The sequence below is a fragment of the Elephantulus edwardii genome, unplaced genomic scaffold (assembly GCF_000299155.1).
Source record: "Elephantulus edwardii isolate Elephantulus edwardi_28Jun2011 unplaced genomic scaffold, EleEdw1.0 scaffold00136, whole genome shotgun sequence".
NCBI classification, from domain to species: Eukaryota; Metazoa; Chordata; class Mammalia; order Macroscelidea; family Macroscelididae; genus Elephantulus; species Elephantulus edwardii.
This window is the reverse complement of record NW_006399886.1, coordinates 4,412,009-4,435,877: the sequence shown is the minus strand read 5'-3', so window position 1 is coordinate 4,435,877 and position 23,869 is coordinate 4,412,009. Positions and strand designations below refer to the sequence as shown.

At 41.6% G+C, this 23,869-nt stretch overlaps 1 protein-coding gene across 1 annotated transcript in view; it reads right to left on the bottom strand.

Moving 5' to 3' along the window:
• The window catches only part of NSUN3 (NOP2/Sun domain family, member 3), a 122,322-nt gene that overhangs the window by 81,572 nt on the left and 16,881 nt on the right, over positions 1-23,869 (bottom strand). The window contains 1 exon segment of the mRNA XM_006894147.1: positions 7,681-8,024. Coding sequence (XP_006894209.1) covers positions 7,681-8,024 — 344 coding nt within the window.

Sequence of the window (23,869 nt, the reverse complement as noted above, 5' to 3'; positions counted from 1 at the left end):
AACAGTATGATTGGTATGGAATTAGAAGTAGGTGTGGGAGCATGGAGGCCATGACTGACCTTATGAGGATTGATTTCATAATGTGGATGTTCTTGATGGGGACCTGTTCCCTTTTGTGAGGTCCAGCTCAGCCATTCTCATGCTGCTCCCACTCTTTTAATACTAGAATGTACATGCACCCTCGTGGGTTGGTTAAACATTAGACTGCTAAGTGAAAAGTGGGCTATTAGACCTCACCAACTGCTCCACAAAAAAGAGAGGAAGCAATCTGCTTCTATAAAGACACAAGTCTCGAGAACTCTATGGAATAACTCTATTCTATTGGGTGACTTTGAGTCAGAATCAATTCAATGTATTTGATTTTGGCTTAGAAATACATAGAAACATTTTTGAGGGTGGACAGATTTAGATGTTTTCAGAAGAATAAATGATCAGATGACCTTCTCAAGTAATTCTAAAGGAAGAGAATACCTCTAGTCAGAGCATCATTCACAGTGGCCCTTCACAAACTGCACAAACAAAAGCAAGCTCCTCACCAATACCGAATCTCACTAAGGTTAAGTTGTGCCAGAGTGCAGACACCTCCAGAAAACAAAACACGGGCCGCTCAGCACATCACTAACTGTCAAAGTGAATAAAGCTGGCAACTAAGCAACACATTTCCCTCCCAACTGAAATAGTTCCTAATTCTTTATCTTCAACAACATAAAAATAAAATAGAAATTATGCCTGATGAAAGATCACTATGACAAATTCAGGCAATAATTCAAAAGTAACTGTCATGGTTTAGAAGTTGCATTGCTGACCTCAAAGCACACAGTTAAACTCCACCAGCTGTTCTATTGAATAAAGTTGAGAAACGTACTCCTGTATGATTTACAGTCTCTGAAAATCCACTAGGGGTTCAGCTATGAGTTGCCTGCCACTTGATGACACATACCAATAAGCTGCTCAATGAATTAATGAGACCACAATTCCATCTTCTCATCTTTGTGAACTAGTTTTCTCAGCATTTTAGTCAACTGATAACAAAACCATGAGAAAAGAAAACAAAACAAAACAACAAAATTGACGATGAACTTATTTAATCAGGATGTGGAAATTATCAAACAATATCAGTAATACCACACGCAAGCATGAAGCTGCTGAAGATTTTCCAAGAATGGCTGGAATAAGTACATTGACAAAGAACTGCCAGGAGTGTAAGCTGAGTTTAGAAGAGGCCATGTGGCACTTGATCCAATGTCAGGTGAATCTTGGCTGAAAGAAGAGAGTACCAGAGGAATGTCTATCTTTGTTTCATTGACTATACAAAAGCATTTTGACTGTGTGGATCACAACAAATTGTGGTTAACCTTGAGAAGAATGGAAGTTCCAGAATACCTGAATGTGCTTATGTGAAACATATATTTGGATCAGGAAGCAGTCCTCAGAACAGAGCACGGAAAAGCTGCATGGTTCAAAATCAGGAAAGGAGAATGTCATGGATGCATGCTGTGCCCATATCATTTCAATCTATAAGCAGAACAGATCATTCGGGAGGATGGGCTTTATGATGAATGTGGCACCAGGACTAGAAAAAGACTTTCAACAACCTATGTTATGCAGATGACACAAACTTGCTTGGCTAAAAATAAGGAGGAAATGAAGCATTTGCTGATGAAGGTCAAGGACTGCAATCTTCAGTATGGATTGAAGCTCAGCATCAAGAAAACAAAGATTCTCACCATTGAGCCAGTTGGCAGCACCACGATAGATGGAGAAGAGATTGAGATTGCTTGGCTGCATAACCAATACTCTTGGCATCAACAGCAAGGAAATCAAAAGATAAATTACATTAAGTAAATCTGCTCTCAGGGACCTCCCCAGAGTGCTGAAGAGCAATGGTATCAGTCTAGAGACAAATGTGCTTCTGATCCAGTCCAAGGTCTTCACAATTCTTTGCTGTTCATCAGAGGCCTGGACACTGACTATAGATAATAGAAGAAGAATCAATGCCATTGAGCTGTGGTGCTGGAGAAGAATACTGAACATCATATGTACTGTCAAGAGAACAAACAGGTCTGCCCTGGAGAAGGTGAACCCAAGCTGCTCATTGGAGGCAAGGATTTTGAAGCTCCTTCTCACATTCATTGGGCATGTTTCCAGGAGGGGCCAATGCTTAAAGAAAGATATCATGCTTGGAAGGGTGGAGGTGCAATGCAGAAGAGAAAGACCCTGGATGAGATGGACTGACAGTAACTTGGATAATAAAGGTAGGCCTGTCAGAGACAGTGAGACAGGCTCAGGAAATAGTTTGGAGCTATTGCATACAGTCACTAGGAGTAGCAGGTGACTCAACAGCACATAACACCACCACCACCACATCCAGAAAAATGTGAATTCTTTAAAACATCCTATATCATTACTAAATAAATGATATACTGGTTACCCATGGTGGACAGTGTTTGGTGGAGCTCTGGGAGTAAAACAAGTGTGGAAGCATGAGTGGCATCCACTTCTGAAATAGCTTGCCTCCAGAAACTCTATGAATGTGGAGAAATGATGAAAAGATATACAAGTGTTCAGGGTTCGGGTTCATAGGGTTGCTATAGTCGTCTATGATTTAACAGCACCTACCAGGGAGTACCAGAGGAATGTCTATCTGTGCTTCATTGATTATGCAAAGGTGTTTGACTGTGTGAATCATAACAAATTGTGGCTGACTCTCAGAAGAATGGAAATACTAGAACACTTGATCATGCTAATGCAAAACCTATACTTGGACCAAGAGGCAGTCATCAGAACAGAGCAAGGAAACACTGCATGGCTCAAAATTGGGAAAGGTGTACGCCAGGTGTGCTGTCTCCATACCTTTTCAACCTGTATGCAGAACAGATTATCTAGGAGGCTGGGCTCTATGAGGAGAAATGTGGGGTCAAGATTGCTGGAAGATCTATCAACAATCTGCATTATGCAGATGACAAAACCCTGCTTGCTGAAACTGAGGAGGACATGAAATGCTTACTGCAGAGGGTCAAGGACTGCAGCCTTCAATATGGATTGAGGCTCGATGTCAAGAAGACAAAGATTCTCACCACTGGGCCAATTGGCAGCATCAGGATGGACAGTGAAGAGAATGAGATTTTTCCCGGCTTTAGTTTGCTTGGCTTCACAGTCAACACTCTTGGCACCAGGAGCCAGGAAATTAAAAGACATATTATGATGGGAAAGTCTTCTGTTAGGGACCTCTCCAAAGTACTGAAGAGCAATGGTATCTCTCTGGAGACTAAGGTGCGTCTGATACAGGCCATGGTCTTTGCAATCACTTGTTATGTATCAGTGAGTTGGACAATTACTAGGAAGGATAGAAGTAGAATTGATGCCTTTGAGCTTTGATGTTGGAGAAGAGTATTGAGGGTACCATGGACTGCTAAGAAAACAAACAGATTCATCCTGGAGAGGGTTAAACCGAGCTGCTCCTTGGAGGCAAGGATTCTGAGGCTTCTTCTGACATACTTTGGTCATGTTGTAAGGAGAGACCAGTCCTTGAAGAAGGACATCATGCTTGGAAGGGTGGAGGGCAGGCGAGGGGGGGAAGACCCTCTAGGAGATGGACTGATTCGGGGTAATTAGGATGGGTGTGTCAGAGACAGTGAGATTGGCACAGGACAGAGCAGAGTTTAGGGCTGTTGTACATAGGGTTGCTATGAGTCGCAAGTGACTCGACAGCACATAACAACAAACAACAACAACTAGAGAACTCTGTTGTCCTAGTAGATAGAAAATTATGCCACCAAGCTAAAGGCGGGTGATTTTAGTTTGCAGCCCTCAGGCCTAGTTTTAATTGTTTTTGGTTAAACATTCTTCTAAGTGGTATAGCACTGGTCTGTCCATTTGCTGTACAGAGATAATTCAAGGTTGCTGTGATTATAAACTCTGTGACACTGACGTGTCACATGCAATAATGGTTACCCATAGTCGACAGTGTTTGGTGAAGCCCCCCAATTATAACAAGCTTGGAAGCAGGAGTGGCATCCACTTTCAAAACAACTTGCCTCCAGAAACTCTATGAACATGAAGAAATGATTAAAGTTAAACAAGTGTTCAGATCTTTAATTCAAGGGGTCGCTATGAGTCGTCAACGACTCGACTGCACCTAACAACAACAACGCATCATTAAATAAAAATAATATGCATGTATGAACTCAAATCATTGCCAATGACTTGGAATCAATTCAGATGAACTTCTACTAGGTTTTCCAAGGCTGTAAATTACATGGAAGGCGACTTCCCATCTTTCTCCCTCAGAGTGGCTGGTGGATTCCAACTGCCAGACAAGTAACAGTTTTGGTTTAGCAGTGCAACAATCTATGGAGTACACTGTCAGAGCTTCTTATGCATATGTGCATACATGAAAATGATATCCATAATATATGTATGTTGTTGCTGTTATTATGTACTGTCAAGTTGGATCCAAGGGAGGAGATTGCCCATTTTTCTCAGCTCAACTCCTTTACTAGTAGGCCACAAGAACTCCCTAATACACATATAGCTCAACATTTTTTTTTAGCTCAACATTTTTAAACTAGCAACTATGATAATACTGTGGCCATTAAAACTGTTTTCATCCTCTAGAACTGTTGTCACTTGCCACATAATGACTAATAAGCCCTTGAATTGTGACTTATCTGAACTGAAATGTGCTATCAGTGTAAAATACAAACCAATTCAGAAGACTTTAAGAAAATACAAATGAAAAATCTTTTTAGTTATTTTTGTTTTGGTTCTATAATCAAGTAATATTTTGGATATAAATGGATGGTATAAATGGAGCAAAGTGTCCATATCAGCTGGAAGACTGGCAGGCTGGACCATCATGATTCACTTCAGACAATCAGCCTACAATCTACTTTCAAAAGCTCTCTGCTCTGAAACGTCTAAGGAGAAGTTCTACTCTCCAAATGTGGGGTTGTTATGAGTAAGAACACAGTGGCATTAACTTTTAATATATTGTTTCTACCTTTTTAATGTGACTGTTCAAAAGTTTACATGATATATGTGCTTTGAGTTCTTTTTCTATTGGGTAGTACTACATAATTTGGGAATGTGTTCAGGAGGAGACAATTCTTGGAAAAAAGATTATGCTGAGAAAGGTAGAGGGTTAGAGAAAGAGAGCCCTTCAGCCAGATGGATTGACACAGTGACTGTACGATGGACTGGAGCATACAGGAGATGGTGGGATGGAACAGGATAAGGCAAGGTTCAACTCTGTTGTTCATAAGGTTAGGATTAGTCATACTCGGCTTGATGGCACCTAACAACAACATATTATATAACTTTATGGTCAACTGATATTAAAAAGGAGTGAACTCAGTATTATAGTACTTAAATTATTTCATTAAAGATAAATTCACATGAAGATCAATCAAAAACCTCTCAAATATAAAAGAGTTCCTGCAGAAATACTGAATATGTTCTTCCCTTTTCTTTCTAAAGTCAGCTCTTTGTATATCAAGAAAACAAAACTTCTCACCACTGGGCCAACAGGCAACATCATGACAGAGGGAGAAAACATTGAAGTTGTTAACTATTTTATTTTATTTGGATTCACAATCAAAATTCATGGCAGCAGTAGTAAAAACAATCAAAAGATGTGTTAAATTAGTAAACCTACTTCAAGGACCTTTCCAAAGTGCTAATGAGCAAGAATGTCAGTTTAAAGACTAAGGTGCATTGAATCCTAGCCATGGTCTTTTCAATTGTTTCTTATGCAAATTAAAGGTTGGACGATTAATAAGGATGACATAAGAAAAATCCATGCCTTTAAATTGTGGTGTCGGAGAAGAACACTGAGTTTCACGGACTGCCAAAAGAACAAATAAATCTGTCCAGGGTGCTCCTTAGAGGAAAGGATAGTGGAACTGTCCCACATACAGTAGGTATGTTGCCAGGAAGGGTCAATCGGGGGGGCGGGGGGAATCATACTGGGGAAAGTGAAGGGTTAGAGGAAGAGAAGAAGACCCTCAATAAGATAGAATGACACGGTGACTGTAAACATGCTGCAACATTTTGGAGACTGTGAAGATGGAGCAGGATACATTTGAATCTGATGTCCAGGGTCACTGTGATAGTTGAGTTTATGGCACATAACAACAGTTTTCAGGCTTTTTACATTTGCCCCCCACCCCATATCCATGAAAAGTATTTGGAAACAAATGATATTGGAACATATATCTCTGGACTGGAAATGATGATATTGTTAATAGTTCCAGCCGTAAGCTTAAAAGATTATAATGTTCAAAATTATTTGTTATACATTTGCTTAAATTTTTCCCTCTTTTAACAACTGTGATCTAGAGGGAAGAGAAAAGACCAGAGAATGGCCAAAATTATTGGGGCAGCTATTGCTGCCAGTTTAGGGCCTGTGTCAGGAAAAGGAAGTCTTAACTCATATACAGTGCCACCCAAAGGTAATAAAGGAAGTCAGAATTGCTTCCAGTGTGGAAAGCTGGGCCACTTCAGTAGACAGTGTCACAGACGAGAGCCACAGATAGGCAAGGGAGTAGAGAGGAAGCTCCCACTCACTTGCTTTAAGTGTGGCTCTGAAGGACACTTGGCCAAGGTGGCCTACATCAGGTCCTCGTGGCAAACAGGACTGACAGGCCCCAGCTCCCAGCTGGAAACAAAGGATCCTCCCAGAAGAGCTGTGGGTGAGCATTAACATTACTGGTAAATATATTCATTTTCTCCTGGACACAGAGCCTACTAATTGGTCCTAAAAGCCTTCTGAGGTCCCAACTCTTCTCACTATCTCTTAGTTGTTGGAATGGACAGAAAACCTCATAAGCAGTTCCTTACTTCACCTCTACCCTGCATGTGAACTTCCAAGTTGTAAAACAGCCCAGTGGTAGATGGAATTTGCTCCAGAACTTAAGAAGCATAAATGACATAGCTGAGCCTCTACATCTTGTGGTTCCTAACCTGTACACTATAATAGGCGAAGTGCTAGTCTATAGGCCTTTTATTGTAAGAACCACCTTCCCTCTGTAACTTGATTTGTGCCACTACTAGAACCTCTACTCGGAATATTATTGCCTGTTAATTTTTGACTCATGTACTTTTAACTTGTTAGTTAAATGTGTGTCTTCTAGGTTGCAACACCTCCATGATACATCTTCAAGGATATGAACATGTACGGCTAAGCACAATTAATAACAGTGCATCTAAATTCCAAAATCAATCTCCATAATAGTCTATGTGTTTCCTACTGCCAGAGGGGCCCTTTAGAGTAGTGAGAGAAGATCTTCACCCTGAAACCCACAGCGTCCCTTTTCAGCAGGAAGTAGCTAAGAGAATACACCATCCCCTTTTCCTTATGAATCAGGGTGAAGTCTCTCTCAGGGAGGAGTGATAGGGAATGGCAAAGGACACAATGACAAAGGAGATTAATCAGAACTGGCTTTGACAAGCACTGCGACAACTGGACAATTAAAACAGACATCGGGGGGGGGGGAGAAGAACAAACTGGGGAGGAGGGTAGAGAAAACAGTGCAACAATGAATGAATGAGAACCCAAAATCTCTGTAAATGTTCATTAAAACTAATAAAATTTAATAATAATTTTTTTTTTAAAGTTGTCAGTTTCTGAGGAGGAAAACACCGCTACTCCCATCCCCATGATCGATTGGCACCATCTACCTGGATAGGCACACTGCAGCAGAGCCACCGACTTGCCTCCTGGGGCAGCACACAGATCCAGCACCTTTTCTCCATCCCTTAATTCCAGAGCCAGGACTGGGAGAAGAGAGGCAGCATTCAAGAGGTAGTACTTCTTCAGGCTTCCCGTTTTGTGTCTTTCAGATGGCATTCGGTCAGGAGTTTTGCTAAGATAACATTTCAATGATTCAGGATAATTAGGCAAAGATCCTTGGAAGAGTGTATAATTGCCCTTCATATGTAAATCCTTTTCCAGTTCAAAAGGATAATTGAATCGGTTAAACAGGACCGCATACTGCCAGCACGATGGAGATGTGAGTATAGTCCTAGAAGCAGGGAAAGATAGAGAGAGAAAACATTAATATTAAATACAGAACACTGTCATATACAGAATACAGTTTCACATCCATAACTGAATGAACAAGAAACCCTGGTTGTGTAGTGGGTAAGAGCACTGTTGTTTTTATTGTGATTATATGTCGTTGATTTAACTACAATTCAAAGCAATGATATGAACAAAATCTGCACCCTGCCTGTCCTGTGCCATCCTCACCATTTCTGATATAGTTGAGTTCACTGTTACATACACAGTATCAGTTCATCTTAATCTGCTAACCAAATAGCAGTTCAAATCCACCATCTATTCCATGGGAGAAAAATCCATTTCTGTACAGACTTACAAAGTCGGAAAGAAAGCCCATGCAGCAGCTATACTCTGACCAAAAAGTGTCACTATGAGTGATAATCTAATGAAAGGCAATGAAAATTTGATTAACATGGTCCTAGTTTCAATTTCTTAGATGATAATTTCTGAGAAAGAATCAGTATTACTTACTTTCCTTTTTGTCTTAAGGTCCAACATGGCTCAGCCTGCTTGGTATTCTTAATGATCCTCTATTTAAGTATTTTCTATTTTGCCATCATCTATAGTGTATATTAGTTTCTATTTTTAAAATAATGCATTGAAATATTTTTACCTTGTTTACTATTATTTGTTGTAGTGTTTCCAGAGGCATGTTACTTAGTAAGTGGATGCCACTCCCTCTTCCCTTAAATTCTGCATATGGCAGGGAATGGGAGAAATCCCTCATTTGTCCCACTCTTCATCTCAACCTTACAAAGAATCTTGTCAGCTAGCTGCTCCATGGGAGAAGGATAGGCAATCTACTCATGTGTGAGGAACTGCCTCTGAAAATCCATTAGAGGCTCAGCTATGGGTCCGTTCTGACCCGAAGGCAAACAACTCTTTGCATAAGGGAGCACTTGTGAGCCAGTAGGCAAGGAGTTATGCTGTCAACTCAAAGACATGAGGTTTGTATCCACCAATGACTCAGCAGGAGAAAGATGAACAAACTCCTCCCGTGCAATTCAGAGCTTCCGATATCCAATGGAGGGTCAGATACGGATTGGTTCTTCCAGCAGTTAAGTTTAGAGATTTAAAAGTGTTTGCAGTAAATTTTCCTCGGAGGAAGACAAGCTAATTCTAGGGAGCTCCACAGTAATATCAGTGATCTAAATGACACAAACCAAAGGCTGACTTTAAAGTCATTTATGGATTGATGGTGGAGCCTTCCTCTCTGTATCTTACTTTCTAAAATCTGTTATTGAGTCCAATAGTTATAGCTTTTGATAGTCACAAACTCACATCCACTGACAGATAATACAGCAGGAAATACTGCATGTGTTAGCTGACCTTTCTAGCTGAGTTACTTGGAAGCCTCATTAACCATGGTCAATTAAATAAATTCCAGCTGCTGCTCATACTGGAGTTGTCTACATGAGGAGTGGTGAGATGGAAATGAACACCTGTGACTCAAAGTAAGCGTATGAATTACAATTAGAAGATAATATGTTGATGCAAGGAAGTAGGAAGGTTATAAGAAAAAGGCTAACGAACCAGCTTATGTGATCTAAGAAGTTGGGAAAGCAAGAGAAACAGCTGAAGGAATCACACACACCCACATGCAATCTAGCAACCTAGCTTACATATATTTACATACACCTAGCTAAGCATTTGCTAAAGTATAAAGTTACGAGAAACATCAATGGTTTGACACTAAGTGGGCACTGTTTTAACATCTAAGGGGTATTGCCTTAACTAACATAACATGGAACAAAGTGTTTTTCAGAAGGCAAACAAGACTGGATGAAACTGGGTCAGATCCCTGAGCCCAGTGCAGACCAGGGACCTGTCACCAGCACAAGGAAGGGAAGGGCTGAGGGCAGCAGAGGTGGTACCTGTGGCCACTACCAGGAGACGAAAGGCGGACCCTGAGCCCAGTGCAGACCAGGGGCCTCTGGCTACCACTAGGGGCCGAAAGGCTGATACTGAGCCCAGCACAGAAATGGTGCCTGTGGCCACCACCAGGAGACGAAAGGCTGACCCTGAGCCCAGCACAGAGATGGCGCCTGTGACCACCACCAGGAGACGAAAGGCTGACCCTGAGCCCAGTGCAGACCAGGGACTTGTGGCCACCACCAGGGGACGAAAGGCTGACCCTGAGCCCAACACAGAGATGGTGCCTGTGGCCACCACCAGGGGAAGAAAGGCTAACCCCGATCCCAGCACAGAGTTGGCACCTGTCACCAGTACCAGGACACGAAGAGCCAACCCTGAGCCAAGCTCCGACCAGGTACTGGCCACCACCAGGAAGCAAGGGACCGAACCAAGTGCAGAGAAGGGTTTAGTCACCACCATGAGGAGACGAAGGGCCAACCCAGAGCCCAGTGCAGAGCAGGTGCCCATCACCACCACCAGAAAGCCAAGGGCTGATCCTGACCACAGCATAGAGAAGGTAACAGTCATCACCACCCGGAAACAAAAGGCTGACCCAGAGCCCAGCACAAAAGAGATGCCCGTCCCCACAACCAGGACACCAGGGTCTGATCCAGAGCCCAAAGGAGAACCGGTACCAATCACCACCATCAGGACCCGAAGGGGCAACCCCGAGCCCAATGCAGAGAAGACATTTGTCACCACCACCAGGAGACAAAGGACTGACCCTAAGCCCAGTGTTGAGAAGGTACCAGAAGCCAACAGCACAGCACCAGGATCTGATGCAGAGCCCATTGCAGACAAGATGCTGCTCAATACCAGAAAGCGAGGGGCTGAGCCCCAGCGCAGCAAGGAAAAAGAATCTGTCACCGCCATCAGGACACACAGTACTGACCCTGAGCCCAGTGCAGAGAAGATCCTGGGCACCGCCTCCAGGAGGCGAGGGGCTGGGCCCAGCACAAAGAACACCTCTTTGAATAAGACTGGTGACCCCTCCAGGGGAGTCTCAGAAGATAAAGTCCCATTGCTGGGAACTCGATCCTCAAGGCTGAGGTCTAAAAACCAGACGAAACCGGAGGGCACAGAGGAACCTACTGAGAAGATTCATTCAAACCAGGGTGATGGAAGAGCCCTGCCCAGAGCCACGCGTGGGGCCAAGAGAGGTGCTGCCCGAGGCCTGGTCCCTGGAGACCCGGAGCAGGATGAGGATGCCGTCGCAGCAAAGAGGGTCAGAAGAAGATAGTGAGCCAGTGACGACGGGGTGCAGAGAAGCTGGGGAAGGGAGAACGTGGCCTGTCAGTTTAATAAGAAGTGTCTCCCCATAGTATTTTTCTACCATAAAATTTCAAAAAATAATGTAATGAGTTTAAATGTTCATTTTTACATTCCATTAAATGTTTTTGGTAAAAAAAAAAAAATTAAAAAAAAAGAAACTGGGTCAGATGTATATGCAGGAGTTACCTGACTGAGCAGTGACCTAACAGCAATTCAAAGAAAGGTGTGGGGTTTGAACCAGAGGCCAAGGTGAACTATGCCTACGCCATCTTTCCAAAAACAGACGGCTACCACATCCCAGACCTCTCTGTACTCTATTCCATGTGAAGTTGTGCACAAACACAAAAAAGAAAGGATAGTTGCAAGCTGTGTAAATATCATACCTTCCTCTACTCTTGAAAAATTATGCCCTCTGGGAAGGGGGGGGAGGGTAAAGGAGGAGGAAAGACCTAGAAAAGCTGTGAATATTTGATGCTTAGAGGGACACACCTGTGTTCCTTCTAGGCCCTGGGTGTCCTCCATCTTCAGGATTTTCTTATTCTCTATTGAATCTACGCCTTTTCTACGGAGCTTTCCTATTCTCTTAATAAACCTGTGTCTTTCCTTCAGCAAAGTGGCCTGACTTTCTGGTCATTAGTTAGACCTGCTGTCCCATTCAGCAACAATGTGACAAAGATTTCTCCTTTCAGTGGTTCTTTTTATACATGGCAAGTGAAAGGAGCCTGGTGTATCTATTTTAGCTATTCTGGTGGAAAATGCTGTCTTTAAGAAAGTGGGTCACTGGCTGTAGCATGAATCAAGGAAAAGTTGTAGTGGCTTAAAGTTCAACTCATAGCAACCCCAAGCATTGCAGAATAGAACAGCACGCCATAGAGGTGTCACAGCTGTGATCTTCTGGAAGAGAATCTTCAGGCATTTCTTCCAACCCACCTCTGAGTGGGTTCAAACCATCAATCAGTCAATTGGTAGTTGAGCATGTAATCACTTACATTCATTGTTCATAGGGTCACTGTGAGCTATATTCCACTCAATGGCACTAACAACAAGAAAGACCTGTAAAGAAAATTGGCCTCCATCTCTAAAATATCTGATTTAGTAGGTCTGAGATGGAACCAATGATTTTAATTTTTAACAATTTTCCAGGTGATTTTGATTCTGTTAACCTCGAGACTCTTTAAGAACCAATACTTTAAAATAGAAAAAAAAATGTAACGCAATGTAAAATTTATGAATGCCATTATTATAAATATTTTTCCAGTCCTTCATAATCTTAATCTCCAGAGTAGAACAAAATCTAGGCAGTCTTGAGTTGAATACTGACAGGGAACTGGTGAGAACATAATCTATGCAGATGGAAATGGCTAAGCTACATCATGTTTTTTAATAACAAAGATATAAAGTAGTCAAATTAACAGGGAAAACTCTTAGTTACTTTTCAAACTTTCTCAAGATATTCTTGAATGTATATGCTTTCAGATTCATTTTAAAATCAAATGGTTTTTAAATAAAAATATTGACAAGATATACTTGATTGTGCTAATGTGAAAACTATTTGCACCACAAAGCAGTCATCAGAACAGAGTAAAGAAACACTGCATGGGTCAAAATCAGGAAAGTTGTACGCCAGAGATGCATTCCTATCTCTATACCTTTTCAATCTATATGTGGAGCAGATTGTCCCGGAGGCAGGGCTTTATGAGGAAGAATATGGCATCAAGATTGGAGGAAAACTCATCAACAATCTGTGTTATGCAAATGATACAACCCTGCTTGCTGAAACTGAGGAGGACGTGAGACATTTGCTGCAGAAGGTCAAGGACTACAGCCTTCAATATGAGTTGAAGCTAAACATCAAGAAAACAAAAATTCTCACTTGGCCGATTGGCAGCATCATGACAGATTGAGATTTTTAAAAGCTTCCATTTGCTTGGCTCCACAATCAACATTCTTGGCACCAGCAGCCAAGAAATCAAAAGACAAGTAGCACTGGGGGAAATCTGCTGTCAGGGACCTCACCAGAGTACTGAAAAACAATGATGTCTGTCTGAAGACTAAGGTCCACCTGATCCAGGCTTTGCAATTACTTGGTATGCATCATAAAGCTGGACAATGATTAAGGATGATAGAAGAAGAAATGAGTTTGGTCTTTGAGTTGTGGTGCTGGAGAAGAGTGATGAATATACCAGGGACTGCTAGGAGAACAAATGGGTTCACCCTGGAGAGGCTGAAGCATGGCTGCTCCTTGGAGGCAAGGATTCTGAAGCCATCTGATATACTTTGGGCATGCTGCAAGGAGGGACCAGTCCTTGGAGAGGAGCATTGAACTTGAAAAGGATAGAGGGACAGCACAAGAGAGGAAGACCCTGGATGAGACAGATTGATTCAGTGACTGGAGTAATGGAGGTAGGTGTGTCAAAGACAAAAAGGTTGGCTCAGTATAGAACAGGCTTCAGAGCTGTTGTATATAGGGTTGCTGTGAGTCACTAGTGATTCGACAGCACATAACAACAACAACAACATATAGATAAGCAGATGTATAATCAGCCACTTTGACTATGATTACATTGTTGTGTTGTGCTGTTGAGTCATAGCCTACTCACATCTGACTCTTCAGTGGGTTTTCAGAGGCTGTAAATTACATGGGAGAAGGTGGCTCATCTTTTTCCTGCAGATCAGCTGGTAAGTTCAAACCACATGATTTGGGTTGGCAGTAGGTAACTACTAGGTAACCCTATGATTATGTGTCATTGAGTACAGCATGACTCGAATAACTAGCAATCTGAAACCTGTCCTGTTACATATATTAAGTTTGGGGGAAATGAACATTTTTATTTAATCCTTCAAACCATGACCACACTACAGTTCTCCATTCATTCAAATTTTCTTTCAGGTCCCTTCTCTCTCAACTCATTGCTGTCAAATTGGAACTGACTCAGAGCTGATTTTCCAGCAGGATTTTGGGGGTTGTAACTACATGGAGGAAAAAGTCTTTATCTTTTTTTTTTATTTCCTTGGAGCCACTGTTGTTGTTGTTGTTGTTATGTGCCGTCGAGTCGTCTGCGACTCATAGCGACCCTATGTACAACAGCCCTAAACTCCGCTCTGTCCTGTGCCAATCGCACTGTCTCTGACACTCCCATCCCAATTATCCCAGTCACTGAATCAATCCACCTCATAGAGGGCCTTCCTCTCCTGTGCCATCCCTCCACCCTCCCAAGCATGATGTCCCTCTCCAAGGACCGGTCTCTCCTCACTACATGTCCAAAGTTAGTTAGACGGAGCCTCAGAATCCTTGCCTCCAAGGAGCCACCCGGTTTAACCCTCTTCAGGACAAATCTATTTGTTTTCCTAGCAGTCCATGGTATTCTCAGTACTCTTCTCCAGCACCACAGCTCAAAGGCATCAGTTCTCCTTCTATCCTCCTTGGTCATTGTCCAACCCTCTGATGCATAACAGGTGATTGCAAAGACCATGGCCTGTATCAGACGCACCTTAGTCTCCAGAGAGACACCACTGCTCTTCAGCACTTTGGAGAGGTCCCTAACAGCAGACTTTCCCATGGCAATGCGCCTTTTAATTTCCTGGCTGCTGGTGCCAAGACTGTTGACTATGGAGCCAAGCAAACTAGTAAGCTCAAAACTGCCAGAGAGGTGCCACCTTTAGGTTGGCTGTACAACTCCCTATAGACTAATGTCTCCAAAACTCACTTTTGGTCCCTTCACAAAGGTTACTGATTTTTACATATTTGCTCTTCAGTTTAATGTTTTAAAACCTTTATCTTTAAAGAAACACAATGGACATTTGTAGAATATAGTGTGTTCAGTCACAAAATATGAGTCAGAATTTCACAGGAACAAATAGAAAAGTTTCTTCTGAGGCATATTGTTAGGTGCTGTCAAGTTGACTACAACTCACAGCAACACTATGCACAACAAAATCTGTACTTTGCCCTACCCTGAAAGACACCTGCAAGATCTGATATGCTCGAGCCTTTTGTTATAGTCACTGGGTCTAACCTCTTGTTTAGGGGGTCTCCCCTCTATCACTTACTCTCCACCTTTCCCAGCATGACGTCTTCTCCCAAAGACTGGTCCCTTGTAACAATATGCCCCAAAGAGCCCACCTCAAGCTTCCCAACAGCCTCCAGTCAGGTCACATCCAACACTTCTCCTTTTGTCCATATCCCCCCTCTCCTGACAACTCTTAAGTCTCTGCCAAATCAAAATGAAGATGGCTGGCTCCCTTGTCATAGCAAACTCCAGATAAATAGCCTATTAACTGAGTGTTTTGTCTACTTCTTCATATTTACTTCATTTAGCCAACACAACAATCTTTATAGGCAGATTGTATGCCTATTTTAGAGGTTAGGTAACTAAGACACAGTAACTGGGTTACCCTCAATACCCCCAAAACGCCAGTTACTGTGTCAGTCCATGTCATCCAGGGTCATCCTCTCCTGAGCTATTGCTCCACCCTTCCAAGTATGATGTCCTTCTCCAAGGACTGGTCTCCCCATGAGAAGGAGCTTCAAAATCCATGCCTCCAAAAACAAATTTGGTTTTACCCTCTCCAACACTGACTTGTTTGTTCTCCTGGCAGTCCATGATATGTTCAATAGTCTTCCTCAACATCACAACTCAAATTAATAAATTCTTCTGTTATTCTTAAGTCATTCTCCAGCTCTCTGATGCACAGCAAGTACTTATGACGACTATGACCTGGATCAGGCACACCTTAGTCCCCAGACTGAAATCATTACTCTTCACAATTTTTAAGCAGTCCCTGACTGCAGCTTTCCCTAGAATAATTTGTCTTTTAATTTCTTGCCAAGAGTGTTGATTGTAGACCCAAGCAAGCTTAAGTTGTTAATGGCCTCAAGCTCTTTTCCATTTACCATGGTGCTGCCAATTGGCCTAGTGATGAAAATCTTTGGAGCTTCAATCATTATCGAACACTATAGTCCTTGCTTGACCTTATGCGGCAAGTGCTTCAGGCCCTCAGTTTGGACAAGAAAGGTTGCGTTATTTGCATAATGCAGATTGTTGATGAATCATCCTCCAATCCTGATGCAACATTTCCATTCCTCCTCATTAGACTGGCTTTTAAAAATCTACCGTGTACAAGAGTGACTGCCCAAACATGAAACCCTGGTCCTACAACACTAGAGCTATACAACAAGAAGGGACAGAGACAGACTCTCCCCTCAGTTCCAATCAGCACCACTGGTCCTGGTCTCTCTGCAGCTATTTTCTCTTAAACATGAAAATAGTTTACCACTCACCACCCTCAGGACCAGATGCAATAGAACTACATGAGGAACTGCTAGGACTGCTCATGCTGGTGCTTCCTGGCTCTGAGCATCATTACCAAAGTGGGGATCATTACTTCTCCCACACCCGTCCACAGCTGTAGCACACACCCCTTCAATGCCCGCATAGGGTGGGGCTGCAGCTGGAGAGGCAGTAGTTTTCCAAGCCCAGAGCTTGTATGGGTAGGCAAAGAGTCCTGTATCATGCAGAAAGGGACAGAGCACTGGACTCCTGAACCCAGAACACAGGGACTAGCACCAGTCTCTTTGCCTTCTCCCAAGACTCATGAAGAAATTGAAGCTGTTACTTTTACCAGCATCCAAGGTCACAAGTTCAGTGACCTGCAAATGTTATGCTAGTAGATTAGCGGATATTACTTTGAACAGACTATGTACCCTCCAGCATATTTTAAATTGACACAAAATCTTCACCATATGTTTAAGGACGTAAATGTCAGCATATTGCAAAAACTGACATTTAAAAGTGTTACACCACTTTTTAAAAGGTATCATTGGAATCTAAATATCAGAATGATTGTGATACCCATCCCTGCCCATTTAAAATTCATGGACTGGCTTTTCTTTAATAGGTAAAGATTCTACATTTCCTTTTCCTCTCTTTTATTTGCATTTCATTTCCCCATACAATTTCATCATAATTTATTTTTATACTTAAAACCTTTTTTAAAAATACCCTATGTTTCAAACTTCTCTGCCCCTCAAAAATATCTACCTGTGATCTTAACTTACTAAATGTTAAAATAACATTTTTATATCATTATCAGTAAAAATTAATAAAAACAATTATGACTGTTGTTGCTATGTGCCATCAAGTCTTTGTGACTCCTAGCAACATGTACAATATGTACAATGTACGATGTACAATAGCCCTAAACTCTGCTCTATCCTGTGCCAAAATTATTGTCTCTGACACACCTAACCCCATTACCCCAGTGACTGAATCAATCCATCTCATCAAAGGTCCTCCTCTCTTGTGCTGTCCTCCACCTTCCCAAGCATGATGGATGGTCTCCAAGGACTGGTCCCTCCTTTCAACATGCCTAAAGTATGTCAGATGAAGCTTTATTTTTTTTTTTTTAGATGAAGCTTTAGAATCTTTGCCTCCAAGGAGTAGCCTGGTTTCACCCTGTCTAGGTTAAACCTGTTTGTTCTCCTAGCAGTCCATGGTATATTCAATACTCTTCTAAAACACCACAGTTCAAAGGCATCAACTCTCCTATCATCCCTAGTCACTGTCCAGCTTTCTGATATATAGCAAGTAATTGAAAAGTCCATATTGAAGAATACAGTCCTTGACCTGTACAAATGGTTCAGGTCTTCCTCAGTTTGGGCAAGCAAGGTTGTGCTATCTGCATATCAGAGGTTGTTTTTGAGTTTTCCTCCAATTCTGATGCCACATTCCTCCTCATTAAGTCAATGCTCTTGACTGATATGTTCCACATACACAGTGAAAAGGTATGGAGACAGGACATATCCCTGATGCACTCCTTTCCTGATTTTGACCCATGCAAATGTTTTCTTGCTCTGTTCTGACAACTGTTTCCTGGTCCAAGTGTAGGTTTTGCATGAGCACAATCAAGTGTTCTAGAATTTCCATTCTTCTCAAGGTTAGCCACAATTTGTTGTGATCCACAGCCAAAGGCATTTGCATAGTCAATGAAACACAGGTACATATTCCTCTTTGCCTTAAGCCTAGAGCCATCTGACATTAAGTAGAAAAAATGAATGCATGGTGTGCAGGAATGGCTAAGCTATTATTGGTGCTGTTGAGTCAGTTCCAATGCACAATGATCTTTTCTTTGTACAATACAAATACTCTCCGTTTCTGCATCATTCTTAAAATCATTCAAAGAGGCTCATCTTCTGGTGCTAAACTAGGTAATGTTCCACTGACACTTAATTCATATAGGTTTTCATTGGCTATTTTCTGTCTTAGTTTGGAAGGTACATTGAAACTTGCCCACTATGAGTGATCCTGCTGGTATTTGAAATATCTGTGGGCCAGTTTTCAGCAGGATAGAAACTAGCAAGCCAGCATAGTACTACAAGCTGACAGACGAATGGTAGAAAAGAATGACTAAACTTTGGTCTATATGGACTCTAAGTTTTGTCTCACTATCTGAGATGTGTTTTTGGAGTACTGAATATACCATGGACTGCTAAGAGAACAAATAGGTTCATCCTGGAGAGGGTTAAACCAGGCTGCTCCTTGGAGGCAAGGATTCTGAAGCTTTGTCTGACATATTCTGAACATGTTGCAAGGAGGGACCACTCCTTGGAGAGGGACGTCATGCTTGGGAGGATGGAGGGGCAGTGTAAGAAATGAAGACCCTCGATGAGATGGATTGTTTCAGTGATTGGAGTAATGGGGGTAGGCATGTCAGAGATATTAATGCTGGCACAGGACTAGCATGGTTTAGAGCTATTGTACATAGGGTCGCTATGAGTCGTAGTTGACTCGAAGGCACATAACAACACCACCACCAATAACCTCAACGCCAGGGAGCTCTGATGGTTTAGTGGTATGGAAGTGTGCTACCTACCCAAAGATATGCATCTTGAATCTATCAGGTGCTCCACAGGAGAAAGACAGGCAATCCCCACGTAGGTAGTTTATTTCCTCTAAAAACTTGCTGAGAGTCAGTTTCAACTCAACAGTACATTAAAACACAAGAGCTCAATGCTAGGACATAAGCCATCTATAAATATTCCCTGAATAAATGAAGAGAATCAGAATTTGAGGCAAAGGTTCTTGGACTAATTACTATTTTAACAAAATTTCAGCATATCAAGAAACAGAACCACAAAAAAATGTAAGTTAAACTCTTTAAAGTAAATAAATAAAAATATTTTTATGTAAATGCATACTATATCATAGGAAGATCTGTAAAAGCAGAGTACTTAAGGTGAAAAATAAGTTACGAAAGGAAAAAGCAAATATTTTCCACTAAAACAAGTGACAGAAATGCACCAAGACTGCAGTTTCTCAAAGGCGGAAAACTGTCAATACCTGAATAAATAAGGCAACTGCATTGAGTTCCGTTTCTCACCTTGTTTCCTTATATTGAATTGTCATTTTGTAACAATTTACATTCCATTGTTCTACAATTTCACAGGGAGCTACGGTGGCACAGTTCAAAGAGAGTTGTGCTTCTAACCCAAAGGTGGTGCCTTCTGTTAGTTCAAATGCACCAGCAGCTCTGTGAGAGAAACAAAGATAATCTTTTCCCATGAGAGATTTACAGCCTTGAAAAATCACTGGAGATTCAACAATGTGTCAGTTCTGACTTGAAGGAGTTAAGATGAATGAGACCGTCTAATGATGATGAAAAGAAAAACACTTGATCCAAAAATTGCTAAACACCATTGATAAAAGGCTGTAGATTATAGAAACCATTTATATTTTTATAGGTTAGAAGAAAAAAAATCTTTTGGTGTTCACTATGATCCACTAGAGAGTGATAAATCAATCATTTTTAAAAGTGTGAAGACTAAATCATTTCATAAACTCTGTCCCAAGTGGTTTTGATCTATTTTATTTTTATTCTCCAGAAATTCCAAAGGAGAGCTAACAGTCTGCTTTTTTACCTAATATTACTTCCTCCCTGTCTCTTTTTAATAGAAAAATTTTATTTTGTACGAATTTACTTACAAAGTTCATATACATTGTTTTACACACCCTGTCTTTCCCATTTCCTTAACCCATTTCTCCCTCCACCCATCAAATTGTGCAACCCTGTAACCCATCATCACTCCTGTGCTCTTCCACTCCCCCCCTCCTTAGATCCTCATACATGTTTTACTAGTTATCTTGTTCTACAATAATGGTATTATACAGTAATATTTGTCCTCAGGGACTGAGTTAGTGCTCCTTGTCTCTTATAGAAAGACAATATATATCCATCTGTGTCATCCACAGCACCTCAGAGAGGAATGTCATGTGACAATCTATGTTTATGTGGAGATACAATGAAGTTCTCTATATCATGATGGAGATCTGGTGACCTCATAGGTAAAGAGTTGGACTGCCAACTCAAAGGAAGACAGTTTAAGTCCAGTAGCTGCTGCACAGAAAAAAAGATGGGCAATCTCCTCCCATGCAATTTACAACCTCTGAAAACCCACTGGAGAGGCAATTACAGGTTGGTTCTGAGTAGATGGCAATGCTGCTGTTGTTGTTACGTGCCATTGAGTAAACTGTGACTCATAGTGACCCTATGTACAAGAGCCCTAAACCCTGTGCCAACCTCACTGTCTCCAACACATTTACTCCCACCACCCCAATCACAGAATGGATCCATCTCATAGAAGGTCTTCCTCTCCTGCGCCATCCCTCTGCTCTTCCAAACATGATGTCCCTCTCCAAGGACCAGTCCCTCCTTGCAACATGCCCAAAGCATACGCAAAGCCTCAGAATCCTTGACTCCAAAGAGCAGCCCAGCCTCACCCTCTCCAAGACAAACCTGTTTTTTCTCCTCATAGCAGTCACTCTTCTCCAGAACCACAGCTCAAAAGCATCAATTCTCTTTCTATCATCTCTAGCCACTGTCCAACTCTCCAATGCGCAGAACACAACTGTGAATACTACAGCCAGGATCAGGTGCACCTTAGTCTCCAGCCTGATGTCATTGCTCTTCAGTACTCCAGAGAGGTCCCTAACAGTTGGCTTTTCCAAAGCAATTCATCTCTTGATTTCCTGGCTGCTGGTACCAAGAGTGTTGACTACCAAGCCAAGCAAACTAAAACTATTAACTATCTCAATCTCTTCACCATCCATACTAATGCTGCCTATTAAACCAGTGGTGAGAATTTTTGTTTTCTTGATGTTGAGCTTCAATCCGTATTGAAGGCTGCAGTCCTTGACCTTATGCAGCAAGCACTTCAGGTCCTCCTCAGTTTCAGCAAAGAGGGTTGCGTCATCCCGTAACGCAGGTTGTTGGTGAATCTTCCACCAATCCTGATGCCACATTTCTCCTCATACTGCCCAGCATCCCAGATGGTCTATTCTGCATACAGATTAAAAATGTATGGAGACAGAATATATCCCTGGCGGACCGACTTCCTGATTTTGACCCATGTAATGCCTCCTTCCTCTGTTCTGACAACTGTCTCTTGGTCCAAGTATAGGTTTCGCATTAGCACAGTCAAATGTTCTGGGATTCCCATTCTTCTCAGAGTCAGCCATAGCTTGTTGTAATCCACAGTCCAAAGCCTTTGCACAATCAATGAAGCACAGATAGACATTCCTCTGGTACTCTCTGTTCTCTGCCAAGATCCATCTAACATTAGCTATAATATCCCTAGTACCACTAGTTGTAAGTTACAATTATGAGGGCTGCGCACACAATTCTACTGAGTTTGCTATCATAGAAGAACAGGAAAGGAATAGTGTAGGTATTCAAATCATAAATCTGAATTTCCTGCTAACTCTGAGACAAATATAACTTTTCTATTCTCTTTGACTTTAAGTAGGTAGAAAAGTTACTACAGCCCAGGGATGTAATGTAGATTAAAGTGGAGTAGAATAGAAATCTGGATACTAATTCTTTTGGGTTTCTCTCAACCATTTTAGTCCTCTCACCTCCACAGATGCCAGTGATACTGCCTGGTTAAATAATTTCTCTTACCTGTGAATGCTCAGTTAATTAAAGAATGTCAATACTTTACAAAAATTCTTTTAAAATGTGTTTACAGACAAGTCAAACTTAAATGGGAATATTTTTTGTTTTCTATAGAGTACACAAAAAATCCTAAAGTTCATATTCTTTCATTTTTTGCTAATAATATCTGAATCTCCCTTGTTTTGTATGATGGCTGGTATATAAAAACACTCCCTAAACACTGCCTAAAGTGTGAGGTATGCCCAAGCCTTAAAGTCTTGGTTACACCAAATCCTCTCTCAGACACACTAATAATTGTAGCAATACAATCATGAAAAAGTTTTAACAGAACTCACTCAGTATTTCTTAAGCTCAAGGAACTGAAGAACAAATCCAAACCTCAATTTGCCATACTTAAAGATTCTTTGGGCAGAATATTAAATGATCCAGGAGAAGATAAAAAAAGATTAAAAGAAGATTTAAAAAAAAAAAGGTAGAGAGAGTCACTGTTCCGAAAGGAATCGGAAGACACAGAAGAATTTCATGAAACAACATATGAGCAAGAGCCTATGGTGATGAAGGAGAAGTTCAAGCTACTTTGAAGGAAATGGCATAAAATAAAGCCCCAGAAATTGATGGTATACCAATTGACGTATTTCAACTAACAGATGCAGCCCTAGATGTGCTCACCAAGTTGTTCCAAGAAATTTGGAAGACAACCACCTGGCCAAATGACTGGAAAATATCCATATTTTTTCCCATTCCAAAGAAAGGTGACTTCACTGAGTGTGCAAATAATTGAATAATATTATTGATATCATATGCAAGCAAGATTCTGCTGAGAATTATCCAAAAATGGCTGGAACAGCACATCAACAGAGAACTGCCAGAAGTGCAGGCTGGATTTAGAAGGGGTCGTGGTACCAGAGATATTATAGCTAATGTTAGATGGATCTTAGCTGAAAGCAGGGAATACCAGAGGAAGGTATATCTGTGTTTCAGTGATTATGCAAAGGTGTTTGACTGCATGGATCACAACAAACTGTGGCTGACTCTGAGAAGAATGGGAATCTCAGAACACTTGATCATGCTTATGCAAAACCTATACTTGGGCCAGGAGGCAGTTGTCAGAACAGATCAAGGAAACACTGCATGGTTCAAAATTGGGAAGGGTGTATGACAGGCATATGTCTTATCTCCATAGCTTTTCAACATATATGCAGAACAGATTATCTGGGAGACTGGGCTCTATGAGGAAAAATGTGGCATAAGGATTGGAAAAAGACTCATCAACAATCTGCATTATGCAGATGATAAAACATTGCTTGCTAAAACTGAGGAGGACCTAAAGCGCTTGCTGCAGAAGGTCAAAGACTGCAGCCTTCAATATGGATTGAGGCTCAATATAAAAAAGACAAAGATTCTCACCATTGGGCCAGTTGTCAACATCGGGATGGATGGTGAAGAGACTGAGATTGTTACAGCTTTACTTGGCTTGGCTCCACAGTCAACACTCTTGGCACCAGGAGCCAGGAAATTAAAAGATGTATTGTGATGGGAAAGTCGCTATTAGGGACGTCTCCAACGTACTGAAGAGCTGTGGTGTCACTCTGGAGACTAAGGTGCATCTGATACAGGCCATGGTCTTTGCAATCACTTGCTATGCATCAGAGAGCTGGACAATGACTAGGG